Below are 13382 nucleotides of genomic sequence, written 5' to 3'. Positions count from 1 at the left end.
AATGTGAACATTACGAAATAAATGTTAGAGTGCTATTTGTTCTCGACTGGCGGTTTAGGCTATACACTCTAGCCTTTAACCTAACTCCGCTTGCTTTGTCTCAGTAAGATCCGCCAAAGGAGATATCTATTTCTGTCTTTTGAAGATCTTTGTCGACAAAAGCAACGTGCTGGAAGCTTCACTTAAAAACAGACCTTCAAAACGACAGGCAGAGCTAAGGTAGAACGCGCCTTGGGTACAGATATTCGGACTATCAAATTTCTTCAATTCTTTTCTGATCTACCACTTGTGAGGGCTCATTTTAAAGGTCTTGAAGAAAGAAAAACTTTTACGGGTTTATTTTTTCGAAAATCAAATATTTAATCTTTCACCATAGACTTAACACAGCGATGGCGGCCATTTTCAATTTCAAATATTGAAAAATGTTGGGTAATTTGTTTCGCTAGCTAGTTCTAAACTTCGCACGATGAACCCCGATTTTTATTGTTGATTTGGTAAGAGAACTACGGTTGAAAGTTTCTTTCACGAAAGTTTGAGCAAAAGTTTAAGTCTTTCACTTTCGAGGGGCATACTACATTCAGCACATTGCAACGTATTAAATACTGTGTTGACTTACCTTTGGAAGGTATACTTGCAAGCTGTGGAAAAAACCTGGCGAAGCGTTTTATTTTTCTGTTAAAAGATTGCAGCAAGTGTCATAATTTCGAGAGATATCTGTCATTTATGCCAACAAAGACAAATTCAATACTCACTGACTATATGATCGCTTATGGCCATTGCATCTCTCTCTAACTCCATTGTGGGATAGAGCACATCGTCGTATTTTTCTCTCAAGAGACGATACAGTGTCTGGATGTTGTATCTGAAACCGTGGATGAATCCGGAGGCAGCTTTGCGGTCCCTGCTCTGCATTGCTGTACCGATGTAGAACATGTTAGGCACGTTTTCTGTCTCCCAGTTGTCCTTTAATACAGGGAACTTGCCATTGTCTTTCGTGGCTGTGTAAGGCAAGAACAACGATATATGCCATCATCAATGCAATAATTGCATTTGGCCATGACCTTAGCACCTAAACTCGAAAGTATTTCATCGCTCAGCACCTCTCGGACGATCCAAAAAGGCCTTATACAGGAAGACACATTTTCATTCTGACTGAGAAATCATACATATATAAGTCGTTAATGTAGTAATCTCCCCTACAGATGGTTACTTGTAAATTAAGGGACTCGATTTTTACAATATAATTGCGTTCCAAAGAGTGTGTAACGTTTGTTTTGAGGTCTATTTTCAAACTCTTCAGTTTTTGGAATGTTGTTGCTTGTAATGAGTGGCATTACAGCGCCGACACCGCCTGGAGTTTGCTCTGATTTTGTTTTTAATATATGTTACACGATGTTGGAATGTATTCTTCTTCCTTTATGTACATGTCATTAGATTCTGATATGCAATGAACTAGTCGGTTACAAACCTTGTTAAACTGGTCAATTCATATTACGACGTTTTGGTGTCCATACTTACAGGTTTTTTTTCTCCATTTCGGACACGTTCCAATATTTTCTTTGTCCTTTGAAGCCCGGTAATGTCGTGCAAATTCAAAGGTCATGCACAGTGCACAAATCGGGAAATGGTCCCTTACATATCGATAGAATTGAATAGTCAGACAGATTTGAAAGATTATGTCTCATATGGCGGTTTGAGTGAGAAAATAACCTATATTTTGCCGCATGCGACATATCATTTGAATAAACTTACCAGGCTTGCATTTTTCGGAGAAAATATCCAAATCTACATAGCCGAATCCAGTGCAACATATTAATTTATCGAAGCGATATGAAGGCCTTGCTATGATCGGTGGATCCCAGTGTAGACCTGGGGAGTACATCTCAACTTCAAACATTCCATTTTCTGCCTTTTCTATACGAGTGGGGTGAATTGCTGTGTACGAGTGGATACTCTTGAGTTGGTACATGTCCAGGACTGTATTGTTGATGGCACGGAGATCGCCTGAGATTATTGTTGGAAATAATACAAAACATAATACAATACATAAGTACAGAGATGTGGCAGTATAAACCTGGGTAAGAAAGCAGTCAGATCGATGGATAGATGTACGAATACAAATAGACCAGTACATACATAACACACAAATCCATAGAGGAAGATCAGTCAAGTGACCTACCTACCTACCAACGTACCTGCGCACCTACACATACATGCATGCATAGATACATACATACATACATACATACATACATACATACATACATACATACATACATACACACATACATACATACATACATACATACATACATACATACATACATACATACATACATACATACATACATACATACATACATACATACATACCTACCTACCTACCTACCTACATACATACATACATACATACATACATACATACATACATACATACATACATAATGACCATTTCATATTATATTATCATAAACATATTTCACAATGATCGTACGTATTATGATAAGTTATTATACTTGCCTACAAAGTGACTGTCCCAAGCAAATCGAACCTGCCGTCCCCCTAATAAGGTTATTACCGAAGCATTCGCCGCCAGGTGATTTGCAACTTCAAAAGCACTGTTTCCTCCTCCGATGATTGCGACCGATTTCCCTGTGTATTCATCCTTGTTGATGCTGTGTTCACTGTAGGTGTCTGCCAGTTCGATGCCAGGTATGTCAGGGACAAGATCCTTCCTTGAGCCTGTCGCCATCAGAAGTACCCTACACTCATACTCCTTCCCTTCCTTGCTTGTCAGTTTGAATCGATCTTCTCCGGACATAGCACTCTGGAATTTGGTGATGTTGTTGATGTAGGTCTGGTATATGATGTTGAGGTTATTCTTGTGGGCGAAGTCGTTCAGGTATCTCACCAAGACATCGGCGTTGGGGAAGAGCTCCTCCGTGTATTTGGTGAATCGCAAGGTATCGTCGTCACAGAGGAGGGAGTTCCAGTCGTGTCTCATGTTGTACTCCTTCTCCGGGAAAGGATTGTGTATTTTGTTGATGGAAATCAGTGTGCGGTGACGAGGCTGGGTGGTGAAAAAGTTTCCCGGTCTGTTCGACCCCTCCAAGATCAGATAATCGACTTTGTCCTTCTCCATGAAGTATCCCATCTGAAGACCTGCAGGTCCAGCTCCAATGATGATGTATTCATGGTAAACTGCATCGCCAAAAGAAAGGATCGCAAAAAGACAATGTTTTAGTATGACAGCCAATATCTGACATACATGTAGTTGTCCGGCTTTGCGAGTACAAAACGAATTTATCTGTTATCAATACAAGTCACTGACTGATCATGGGTAATTAGCGATAGTGTAGCCGAAAGTAAACGAAGCCACCATCGGACAGCTGGTTTTCATTTGCCGTGAAGCTTTTGAAAGTATGCCCTTTTTTATTCAACTACAAGCTTATGCAGAATTTCCATTTATATAGAAGTGTGATATTTGTTGTTTAATTTAAATGCAACCGCCAAGAATCCCGGACTAAGAGCAAGCTTAACATCATGATATGCGGGTCAGCAGATAATTGAAGATTGATGTATCATGTGACCTTTTTGTATTATGAGTGCATGCAATAAGCAGCCATAGTTAGCATAAGTTCCTTTTATCATATTCTCAGTGCCTGCCAAATGATATCATTTAGGTTCAAATGAATACGCACCGGCCATTGCTCTTGCACTGCCCTGATTTTCGGTTTCACGGATGTATCTGCAGACAATAATAAGACATTTTATTATTTATCGATATATTTGATTAATATAACGCATTAAGAATTCAAAACGTTGAAACGTCCAAGTAAGTCAATGATAACGGAATTTTAATGAAATTCGGAAGAATTATAGTCACAGGAATCGGGTTAGTTATGAAGTATCAAGTTTGATTTGGAAATCAGTAAGTTTGGTTTAAGAGTATGATTTAAGTCGTTCATACATAAACATATTATATCAAATGCGCGATGTAGGGCAAAGCAATACGGCTGAACTGTCGTCGTGTTTATTTCATTTAATCTGCTGCCTAGACGCCACTTCATCGAGATAGCCAAAGCTGAAAAGTAGGAGCAACTGAAAAAAGAGAAACACGACAAGTTGTTGCAGACCAGTAATGTTTTACTTTTCAGACTTTAAAAGTCTTTAAAATAAGCTTTAGATATACAAAATTAAATTTTCTGACATTGGTGTTAAGTCAACTGGGCTTAAGGCCAACTCAAGCCAAACTAATTCGGCTTGACCCCTCTAGTCAGCCCGAAACCAACCGAACCTCAACTCAATCGAAGCTACATCGGCCTCGATATGACCCAACAACAGTGCCTAAACAAACAAGGTTTTGTTTACGCATCGTTTTTCACTGTCAGCATTGTTTGTATTTGCGTGCAACCTCACCTCTGGTGAGAAAATATCCGCTCTAACTCAGGACAACAGACGAACCGAGAATTTATTGCCAATGGGCAATTTCTCGGGTCATGGAAGAGGTTCGAGGGAAACATCATCACTACAAGAAGACTTCTGAGGTTGTCGGCAGCTTAAATGCACACATTCAGTCAATTACTCTAATTGCCATGTTCTCCAGAAAGGTTGGACACTCTGCTGCATTGATATTTGGTGCGCATGTTCCTAGCAATGAACAATCTAAATAATTTGAACGTGTAAAATAAGACTGATTTTGTTCAATTTTTAATTTTCAGTACAAAAATGGAAATTGAATTTATAGTATTGTAACGCAAGGCTCTTGACCGTGTTCAATCGGGTCGATTTCGTCTTTGGCGAGGTTCATTCAGGAAGAGTACCACTTTGAAGAGTTGACTGATAAACATTTTATTACTATAGACAATTGGACAGTCGTGCTAATTAATTTGAAGACCATCATTAAGTGTCAAAATTGCTGCGTTGTAGCATTGATGGTTCCTTTAGAGGTAAAGCACACACTTTTGCTGCAAAAGTACCGTATATATTGCTCTTTCATGTTCATACAATAACCGAATGAAACGTATCTTTAAGATATGCTGATACATGCGCGCTTTTAATCATATGCACCGATTATTTTCTGAAGCTTTGTTGTGATAGGCGATGAGAGTGCACTTTGTGGATTTTATTCCAGTTAATTGTTTGATTTCAAGAGCTATTCCCACATTTCCGATCAACAAGTAAAAAGCAGTGACTTTGTTCCAGAGAAAATCTCATGACTGGTATGACATAATTTCACGCGTAAGGTCTCAGTGCGATAACAAAGCTTTGGTTAGATTTTGTTGATTGTTTCACAGTGCAAATAATGAGACTATTATCCTCCACCTTCACTTGCTGCCAGTTCAGTACTAACTTAAGTACAAAATTCTTCCCCTATCTTATTCCACTATCTTTGAAAGTGCTCAATGGCCAAGCTTCGGACTGCATTTAAGATTTTATTAATGTAGAACGCACCTCGAGGAAAGACATTCGGACTCTCAAATTCTACAATTCTTTTCTGATCTACAATTTGTGGAGGCTCATTGAAGAAAGAAAACTTTAACTATTTTAGTTTTTCGAAAATCCAAAGTTTATTTCTTTTTCCCAAGTGTTAACACAGGGATGGCTGCCATTTTGAATTTCAAATATCGCAAAATGTTGGGTAATTTGTTTCCCTGGTTCCAAACTTTGCACTGTGACCCCTGATTTGTTTGTCGGTTTCGTAAGAGATTGAAGGATTCACTCAGAAAAGTTTGAGCAAAAGTTTAAGTCTTTCACTTTCGAGGCGCATACTACCTTCAGCTCTACAACCCTGTTCGTGTAATGAATGCTGACTTTTCAGGTCCTTTGTGTATAACATTGCTTATTGATTTTTGCGCATTGTTAATATTTTTGATTGACTTGTTGATTGATTGACTTGTTGATTGATTGATTTCTGAAATCAGGTCTCACGTTGTTTACTCCGATTTTGTGGGGTCAAATGATGCAATCAGTTACTTTTAATAATTCATCTTTGCATAAATATTAAATTAAAATTTGTCATTCATTTTCAGCCATTGCTCCTCACCAGGGAATAATCCATTACATCCAGGGAAGTAACGGTGAGGACATAATTGTGTGGTATTTCAAGAGCAGATTTAAATGCGTTTTTCATTGTACATAACACGAATAGTTTTCTTCAAAGTAACAAGAATAAAACAGGTCATATAATTTCCGAATTGTTCTGATTCAATTTTTGACCAGCATTCTTATTAGATGTAATGTGTTCACAGCCAAGCAGGTGTTGATTGCAATTTATGGTCCCTCGTACCTGTTCATCTTAACACAGGTTTGACCCTTTCTAGTCGGGTTCCACATCTACCATATTTGGAACATTAATCACTTCACAACAATGCGTCACTTGTACCTGAGCAATATCTGCCAAATCATGGGGTAGTAAATCACCATGCTTGTATTCTACTTGTGTTAGCGTCGAGGTGAACTCAGTATGACCTCAGACGACAACAAATCTATTAATAGAATAACGGTTAGCGTATCTTATGCCTTAATACCAGGCGAGTGAAAAGCCTGGCCAAAAATTTCACCGTAGTCAAAACACCATTTGCCATTTCAATCTATTTTCCCAACATATCGCACAGTGTTTTGCATTTCAAAGTAGAACGCCGCCATGTTATTTAGCTTTGTTTGTACCTTGTTTTTCTTCTGTATATAACCCTTTTGCCCTGTGACATTCGTGTTAACCTATGATGTATATTGCAGTAAAATAGCTGTACTAAACATACTGCTCTACTCGGTTTTATAACCTATTCATTTTCGTCTTCCTCTCGTGAATTGGTTTACTAGTCCTCCCTCGAAACCAGTATTTTTAGTGTGAGTGACAGCTCTGGTACATTTTTTCCAGTCTAAGCAGAAGGTTAACATCACCATAGAAGGTAATTTTTGTGTGAAGATTATCTCAAAAGGCAGGGCAGCTGATTGGAGATGGTTTCCAACGCAAACGTTGTATCAGATTTAAAAGATTACACACCCAAAATGTAATTTCTAATCAGGTTTATACGGTGTGAGCGTACAATCGGCATCGCAGACAAGATGGGGCTTGGTATCTAGGGAGATGACAATAGAAGGAACAGGGAATGCATATTTCCGAGCAAATTTTCGCGCTGACAGTGACACCGAAAACCATTCAATAATGGGGATTAGAGTGCAAATACCTTGACCTCACTTATGAAGGGGAGTGAAATGAATCACGGTTACGGTGTTTGAGGCATAATGGACAAAAATCTCTCCCAGATCAACTCGAAGTGATAGAAGAGAACAAAAACATGCAGCTGGCAAGTTTCGCCGATATTCAGCTACAAACGCATTAAACCATCGTTTTGAGGAAAGGAGGTATTAATAAGGCACTGTAGAAAATTCTAAAACTCATACTTCCATATATGGAATCCGGACACTACCATTGTCATTGGTGTCAGTGGCGATAATTGGGGCAATGATGACAATGATTGTCAGGGTGAATAAGTAGACATTATACAGTTGGATGCTTTTTGTCAGTTTCGTCCACAGGTAAAAATCCACTTGTCTGGGTACAGACATAACATTACATTTTTACACATCTTTACATCAAATTTGTTTGTCTCCCTATTTGAACCTCAGACTCAAGCAATGTGACCTACCTGAAACTTCGAAGGAGCGCTGGCTAAATCCAAATGCAGTTGCTGGTTGTATTGACCACTCGACTTATGCAAAGTATGTTTATATCGTCAACCTAGACGTAGTCAATCTTTTTTATCGTTAGACGACATAGTTCATCAGACAGAAAAGAGGTGTTCAGTCACCGTGTCCAAAATCTAAGGAAACGAATGCTCTTCCTATCGTCATAGTTAATTGGTAATCCTCTACCTCTCTTTCCAAATAGTAAAAGTGTATTTACAGCTCATATACATTTGGTTTGCATTTCATTATGGGGGAGCGGTTTCACAGTAAACCATTGGCACCTCATACAACGTACCTTCCCCTAACCCCTAAAACTTGCTGGAGCCGATTTGGAGTGGGCCATTGTTCTCATGGTAAGGACAGTATTTGACAATTTATGCACCCATTGAACCGATCAAGCCGAGGGCACATGAATACGATATGCTTGACACGAACACAGTTGAGTACCAGCCTTGCTGAAGTTAACTTGACAAGTAAAAGGTACCCATTGCCTCACGATCACGTGGTTTACCTCAATACTATGTCTTTGCTATACAATATGCTTTACTACTTTCTAGTGTATGGCATTGATACTTGCTATGTGATGGTGTAACACTTGTGAGATGTGAATGTAGCAGAGTGGGTTTGTCCACTGACCTCGTTGGTGTTGCAAGTGAAAGGAGCTTGAAGTGTTTATCCTTACGTGTTGGAATCCCACGGAAATATTTTTAGAAATACTCTATAGGGACTACACATGTTGTAGAAAATGAGATATGCGAAAGTAGATCATAAATAGTCCTACAATTTAAAGCAAAATTGGTCCCATACTGGTTCATGTCAGTGAAAACCAACCCCATCGCCCAGTCATTAGCATTAATAAGGGACTGGACAGAAATTACGGGGGTGGGCTTGTGTTTTGGGGGTTGGGTCGCCATTTTTCTCGCAAGCATTTTTGAAGAGTCATAAAATTTTGTGCAAGCCTATGGGAGAGGGTCACCTTTTTTCATGCATCAAAGCTGAAATTGCATGTGCACATATTGAAGGATATGGAATACTGAAAAAAAAACAATATTCATAAATTAGAATAATAAATGGGGACTAAGTTTGGTCACAGACGAGCATATCAGCTGTACCTTTTGCCAGTTTCCAGTATTTTGATGCTATGTATCTGCTTCATTTCTTGTAAAACTGCCAGTGGTTTGCATGTCTTGCTGCCTTTGGGTTTAGTTTGGTTGACAAAGGAATTTTGTCTGGAATTAAATGCAACTTCCAATAATAACAATGTTGACTGTGCACGCATGCGTTCAGGCCATGTATATGCTTTCATTTCATCATGTTTCAGGAATCGAAACAAGAAATTTCATTTGGTACACAGAATAGAAATAACAATCAAAGGCCAAATCTTCAGGCTGAGGTAGCCTTCAGTAACTAAAGGGGGTTTGGCCGGGGGCATTGGGGAGAGGGTCACCTTTTAGAAAACTGTCCAAGGGAAGGGTCACTTTTTATAAACCTATTTTGTAGGGAGGGTCACTTTTAACAGAAGATGATTTTACGGCCAAACCTTTGAATGTCCATTTGATATTTCCTGAACAGAAAATTACGGACTAAATACATTGATTCTTTTAAATACATACACATTGTCGACAAGCTTCAAAAGCAAAGATGATGTAGTGGTATCCTACATTCTACACCGTGAACAGTTAAAACTGATGAGGGACAAGAGACAAAAACATATGGGACAGATGACAAAGTGTATATCAATTATCAAATGTCTATAAATAGTGAATCAACATTTCGTTGAAATTCCAAATCCTTTTTCTTGCACACACATCCATTTGTAACCACCCTAGTCTAATTAAATACATTAATATCAGTAATCAAGCATACATAAATACACAGATTACCTCTTTTTTTATTGGAAAAAACTATTCATAGTTTCCGCATAGACTACCATGTATAGTGAATCGACATTTCTGTGAAATTCCAAAATCCAATTTCTTACACACACATCCGTTTGTAACCACCCTAATCTAATCATGTACATTAATATGAATAATCGAGAGTTCATAAAAAAACAGATTTGCCTAGTTGGAAAAAAATTGTTCATAGTTCCGTATAGACTACTATGAATAGTGAATCAACATTTCGGTGAAATTTCAAAATCCAATTTCTTGCACACATAACCATTTGTAACTACCCTATTCTAATCAAGTACATTAATATCGGTAATCAAACGTACAGAAATACACATATTTACCTATTTTTGTATTGGGAAAAAGTATTCATAGTTTCCTCATATACTTCTATGTATAGTAAATAAACATTTTCAATGAAATCCAAAAATCCAATTTATTGTAAACACATGCATGTTTTACTTCCCATTACAAGCAAAGTACATTTCCATATATTTTTATACACCTGCATCTGTAACCTATGGAGTCTCGTCGTACAGTAAGTTTCAGTATCAAAGGACGTGGAGTCCTCTAACGTTGACGCAGAGTACAATAACTTTAGGTGTTATTAATCTTTACGGCCCTGATACGGCTTTTGCGGCCCGAGGTCGTACGGCGGAAGGGCCCGAGCTTGCGAGGGCCCGTACGCCGTACGACCAAGGGCCGCAAAAGCCGTATCAGGGCCGTAAAGGTTTTATCATATACCTTATGATATGATAAGCATGTAGTTTACATAATATTCAGCATCGTTTTGGAGATAAAAATGCGTGCGATATCAAAAATTCATCGCAATTTGATTCAACTTTTTAGAAAAGCGATGGCCGCTTCCCGTCGCGGATTGACACACATAATGACGTCATTTTTTTACCTTTAGAATTCTAGAACGCGCAGAGCAACGTTCGTAGGCCTCCTAGTACATTGCCAACAGGCTCAATATAACTTATAATAAATTGACATCACGCTTTTCTTACACCTCGATTTCAGCCTGGATCACAGGCACGCATGTACATACACAGGGTTTCACTAGAATTTAGAAATATAAGCCGATGTGTCCGGCGCGGATCCACTGTTGCCACGCGCCACTACGATCTGAGCGAGTAGACGTTTTCCTAAGCTCGCGCTGGCTTTGTGTACGAATGGAACGTTTGCGGATAGCAACGCGCGTAGTAACCAGAATCGAGATAGTTCAAAAATGCACGCGATTGCCCATATTTGGGCACCGGGCCGGGGCGTGATACGTAAAAAATATGCACCGGATCTGAGGGCGCTTCCTCCCATAGATTTACACAGGCACGTGAATGTAGGTATATGATAATGGACGCTATTTGACCTTTGACATCAAAACACCTTTACGTCAACACGAGGAAAAAGAAGGGAAGATTTTGCATAATTTTACAAAAATATATACTTCTTAACATTCATTACTTCACAAAGTAAATCATGGTCTGTCCAAAACCTGTGAAATTGAGTAAAATTATGCTGCCGACCAAACAATTTCTACGCGTACACTGCGCAGCGCGGGTTGAAATTTTGTTCTGCGTTCTGAACGCGTTCCCAGTCTGTTCGAGATCTCTCAGTGCAGTGCGCGACGGGCATCCAAAAATGCCTTAGGCCTAATTTCGACGTTTTCTTGTACAGTTGGACTAAAAAGGTGTATAATAATAAGTTATGTCCTCGTACATCGTACTCTTCGGTATTGTCCTCGATGCTACGCGTCTCGGACAATACCTCCGCTGCACGATGTACTGGTACATAAATCCCGGGATTTTGTGAATAACCTTATATTATAAAACATATATAAATATACAGATATAGCTCATTTTGCATGGGAAAATTGTCACCAGTTTGCCTAATAGACTCCCATGTATTATGATTTGATCTTTTTTGCAAGCACTATATCAGTCACACCTTGCCGCCTTATAGTTGCGCAAAATATGGTGACCCTCCAACAAATGCATGACCCGTCTAAAATGCTTGCGTGATAAATTGCAACCTGAGCCCTCCCAAAACGCAAGCCCTTCCCCTGTAATTTCTGTTCGTAACTTACATAACAGTTAAACTAATTGTTACGTAAATTAGCTGATGTTGTTTCAGTTATTCCTGGGGAGAATACTGCAGTGATTGGGTGAGGGTCAAGTTTTAGAATGCCGAACAAGGGAGGGGTCACATTTAAGACACAAGGATAGGGGGAGGGTCACATTTTACAGTACAGGTGCGCACGGAATACCCTTGGCCCACCCCCTGTAATTACTTGAGGCTCCCTAATGAAGCTGAAGTGGCTATTGTTGTTGCATCATATGACGTGTCTTTTTACTAAATGCTGTGAGTAACAGGGAAGGGTCACTTATTTTCACGCACGGATAAGCGGGAGGGTCACTAATTTTTGCGTAAGAACTTTGGAAGGGTCACAATGTCTGATGCAGCGCTGTTTCGAAAAATACAGGCCTACCCCCCTGTAATTTCTGTTTAGTCCCTAATGAGGCTAAATTGGGGCAAATGTCTCCCAAAATTTGGAAAGTAAACTTGTCCTTGTCTAGATTAAACGATTCACACAAGTGCAGGTGCCTTGGTATTTTGTGACCTCTGAAACTCAGACCCAATTCCCACTCCAACACGGCTGAACCTTTCAAGCTGGTTCATGTCCAGAAAAATCTAGATTCTCTCACAGCCCATCCCTGGCTACACATTGTCGCAGGTGTAGCCTAGCTCAGCTCAAGGCAGAAAATCCGGCTTTGCAAGTTAGCACAGCCGACCTCAAGCTCACCGAGCAAGGCCATAGTGCGTAGCCAGCAAGGGGTGAAACCTCCAGTTATATTCGTAGATTTTTGCATTATTAAAAAGAGGTCATAGGTGATAGACCTGAGTATTTTCCACTATCTTACTTTATTGTAGTATGGAGACTCCCTTTTTTCGAAAATATGGATCTACAAAAATGATACAGTTTACCATTTTTAAGAATAAAAATACCTGCGAGTTTCTGAGAGTATGTCTAACAGACGATCTTCTATAAGGGTGTGAAGCATAGCAAAGCCGATATCCACAAAGGCTGGGGCCATCTTTATGCAATGACGTCTATAGCAGTTCTTGCAAAAAACACCTAGTTGAAAATAAGATAACATAAAACATACAATGAGAAGGGAAAACTTGGTTTTGATGTAAGAATGAAAATTATAGCTTACCTGTCCTTCACACTTTCAACCCCATGTCTGATTGCGAAATACACTGAAGTGCTCTAAATGCAAAATCCGAATTAACAGTCTGTTTATCTTGGCCATTTAACTAGTTTGAGTCTCCCGACATTATTGCTCGATACTGCTCTGGTTTCCAGTTGTGTTTTTTTATAAATCATGTTGGGTAAAAAAAAAGGCCACGAGAAAATTGACACTAGAGACTTGCCCGAAGCAGCGAAGTGATCGGGAACTTTGAGGTCCTGGAAGAAATAGCTTTTGGACAAACTTCTTTCCTCTTATTTATATATTTATTTGTTTATTTATTTATTTATTTATTTATTTATTTATTTATTTATTTATTTATTTATTTATTTATCTATAATATATTTATTTATTTATTTATTTATTTATTTATTTATTTATTTATTTATTTATTTATTTATTTATTTATCTATTTATTTATTTATTTGTTTATTCACAATGAAGGATTTCCCATTTACAAGCACAAATCGGGGGAGATGACCCAATAAGGTTGTAATCTTTCATAGGGTCCTTTAAACAATAACAGCAAAAAATAAACGTCAAAGTC

General features: G+C 38.7%; 1 protein-coding gene across 2 annotated transcripts in view; it reads right to left on the bottom strand.

Annotated features, from left to right (window-relative positions):
* The window catches only part of LOC139124482 (FAD-dependent oxidoreductase domain-containing protein 2-like), a 16164-nt gene extending 3452 nt beyond the window's left edge, over positions 1-12712 (bottom strand). Inside the window, exons 1-5 of one of the 2 annotated variants that reach the window (XM_070690623.1) lie at positions 12591-12712; positions 3702-3748; positions 2521-3201; positions 1753-2004; positions 753-998 (exon numbers count right to left, since the gene is read on the bottom strand). In XM_070690623.1, coding sequence (XP_070546724.1) covers positions 753-998; positions 1753-2004; positions 2521-3201; positions 3702-3748; positions 12591-12679 — 1315 coding nt within the window. In that variant the 5' untranslated portion in view covers positions 12680-12712. Of the gene's footprint in view, positions 1-752; positions 999-1752; positions 2005-2520; positions 3202-3701; positions 3749-7652; positions 7740-12590 lie in introns of those variants that run through there. The other variant, XM_070690624.1, reaches the window with a different exon arrangement.
* Positions 12713-13382: the final 670 nt, after the last annotated feature.

The sequence above is a fragment of the Ptychodera flava genome (genome assembly GCF_041260155.1).
Source record: "Ptychodera flava strain L36383 chromosome 23 unlocalized genomic scaffold, AS_Pfla_20210202 Scaffold_24__1_contigs__length_23054250_pilon, whole genome shotgun sequence".
Classification (NCBI taxonomy): Eukaryota; Metazoa; Hemichordata; class Enteropneusta; family Ptychoderidae; genus Ptychodera; species Ptychodera flava.
Note: the sequence above shows the minus strand (reverse complement) of the source record. Positions and strands in the feature narration are given on the sequence as shown.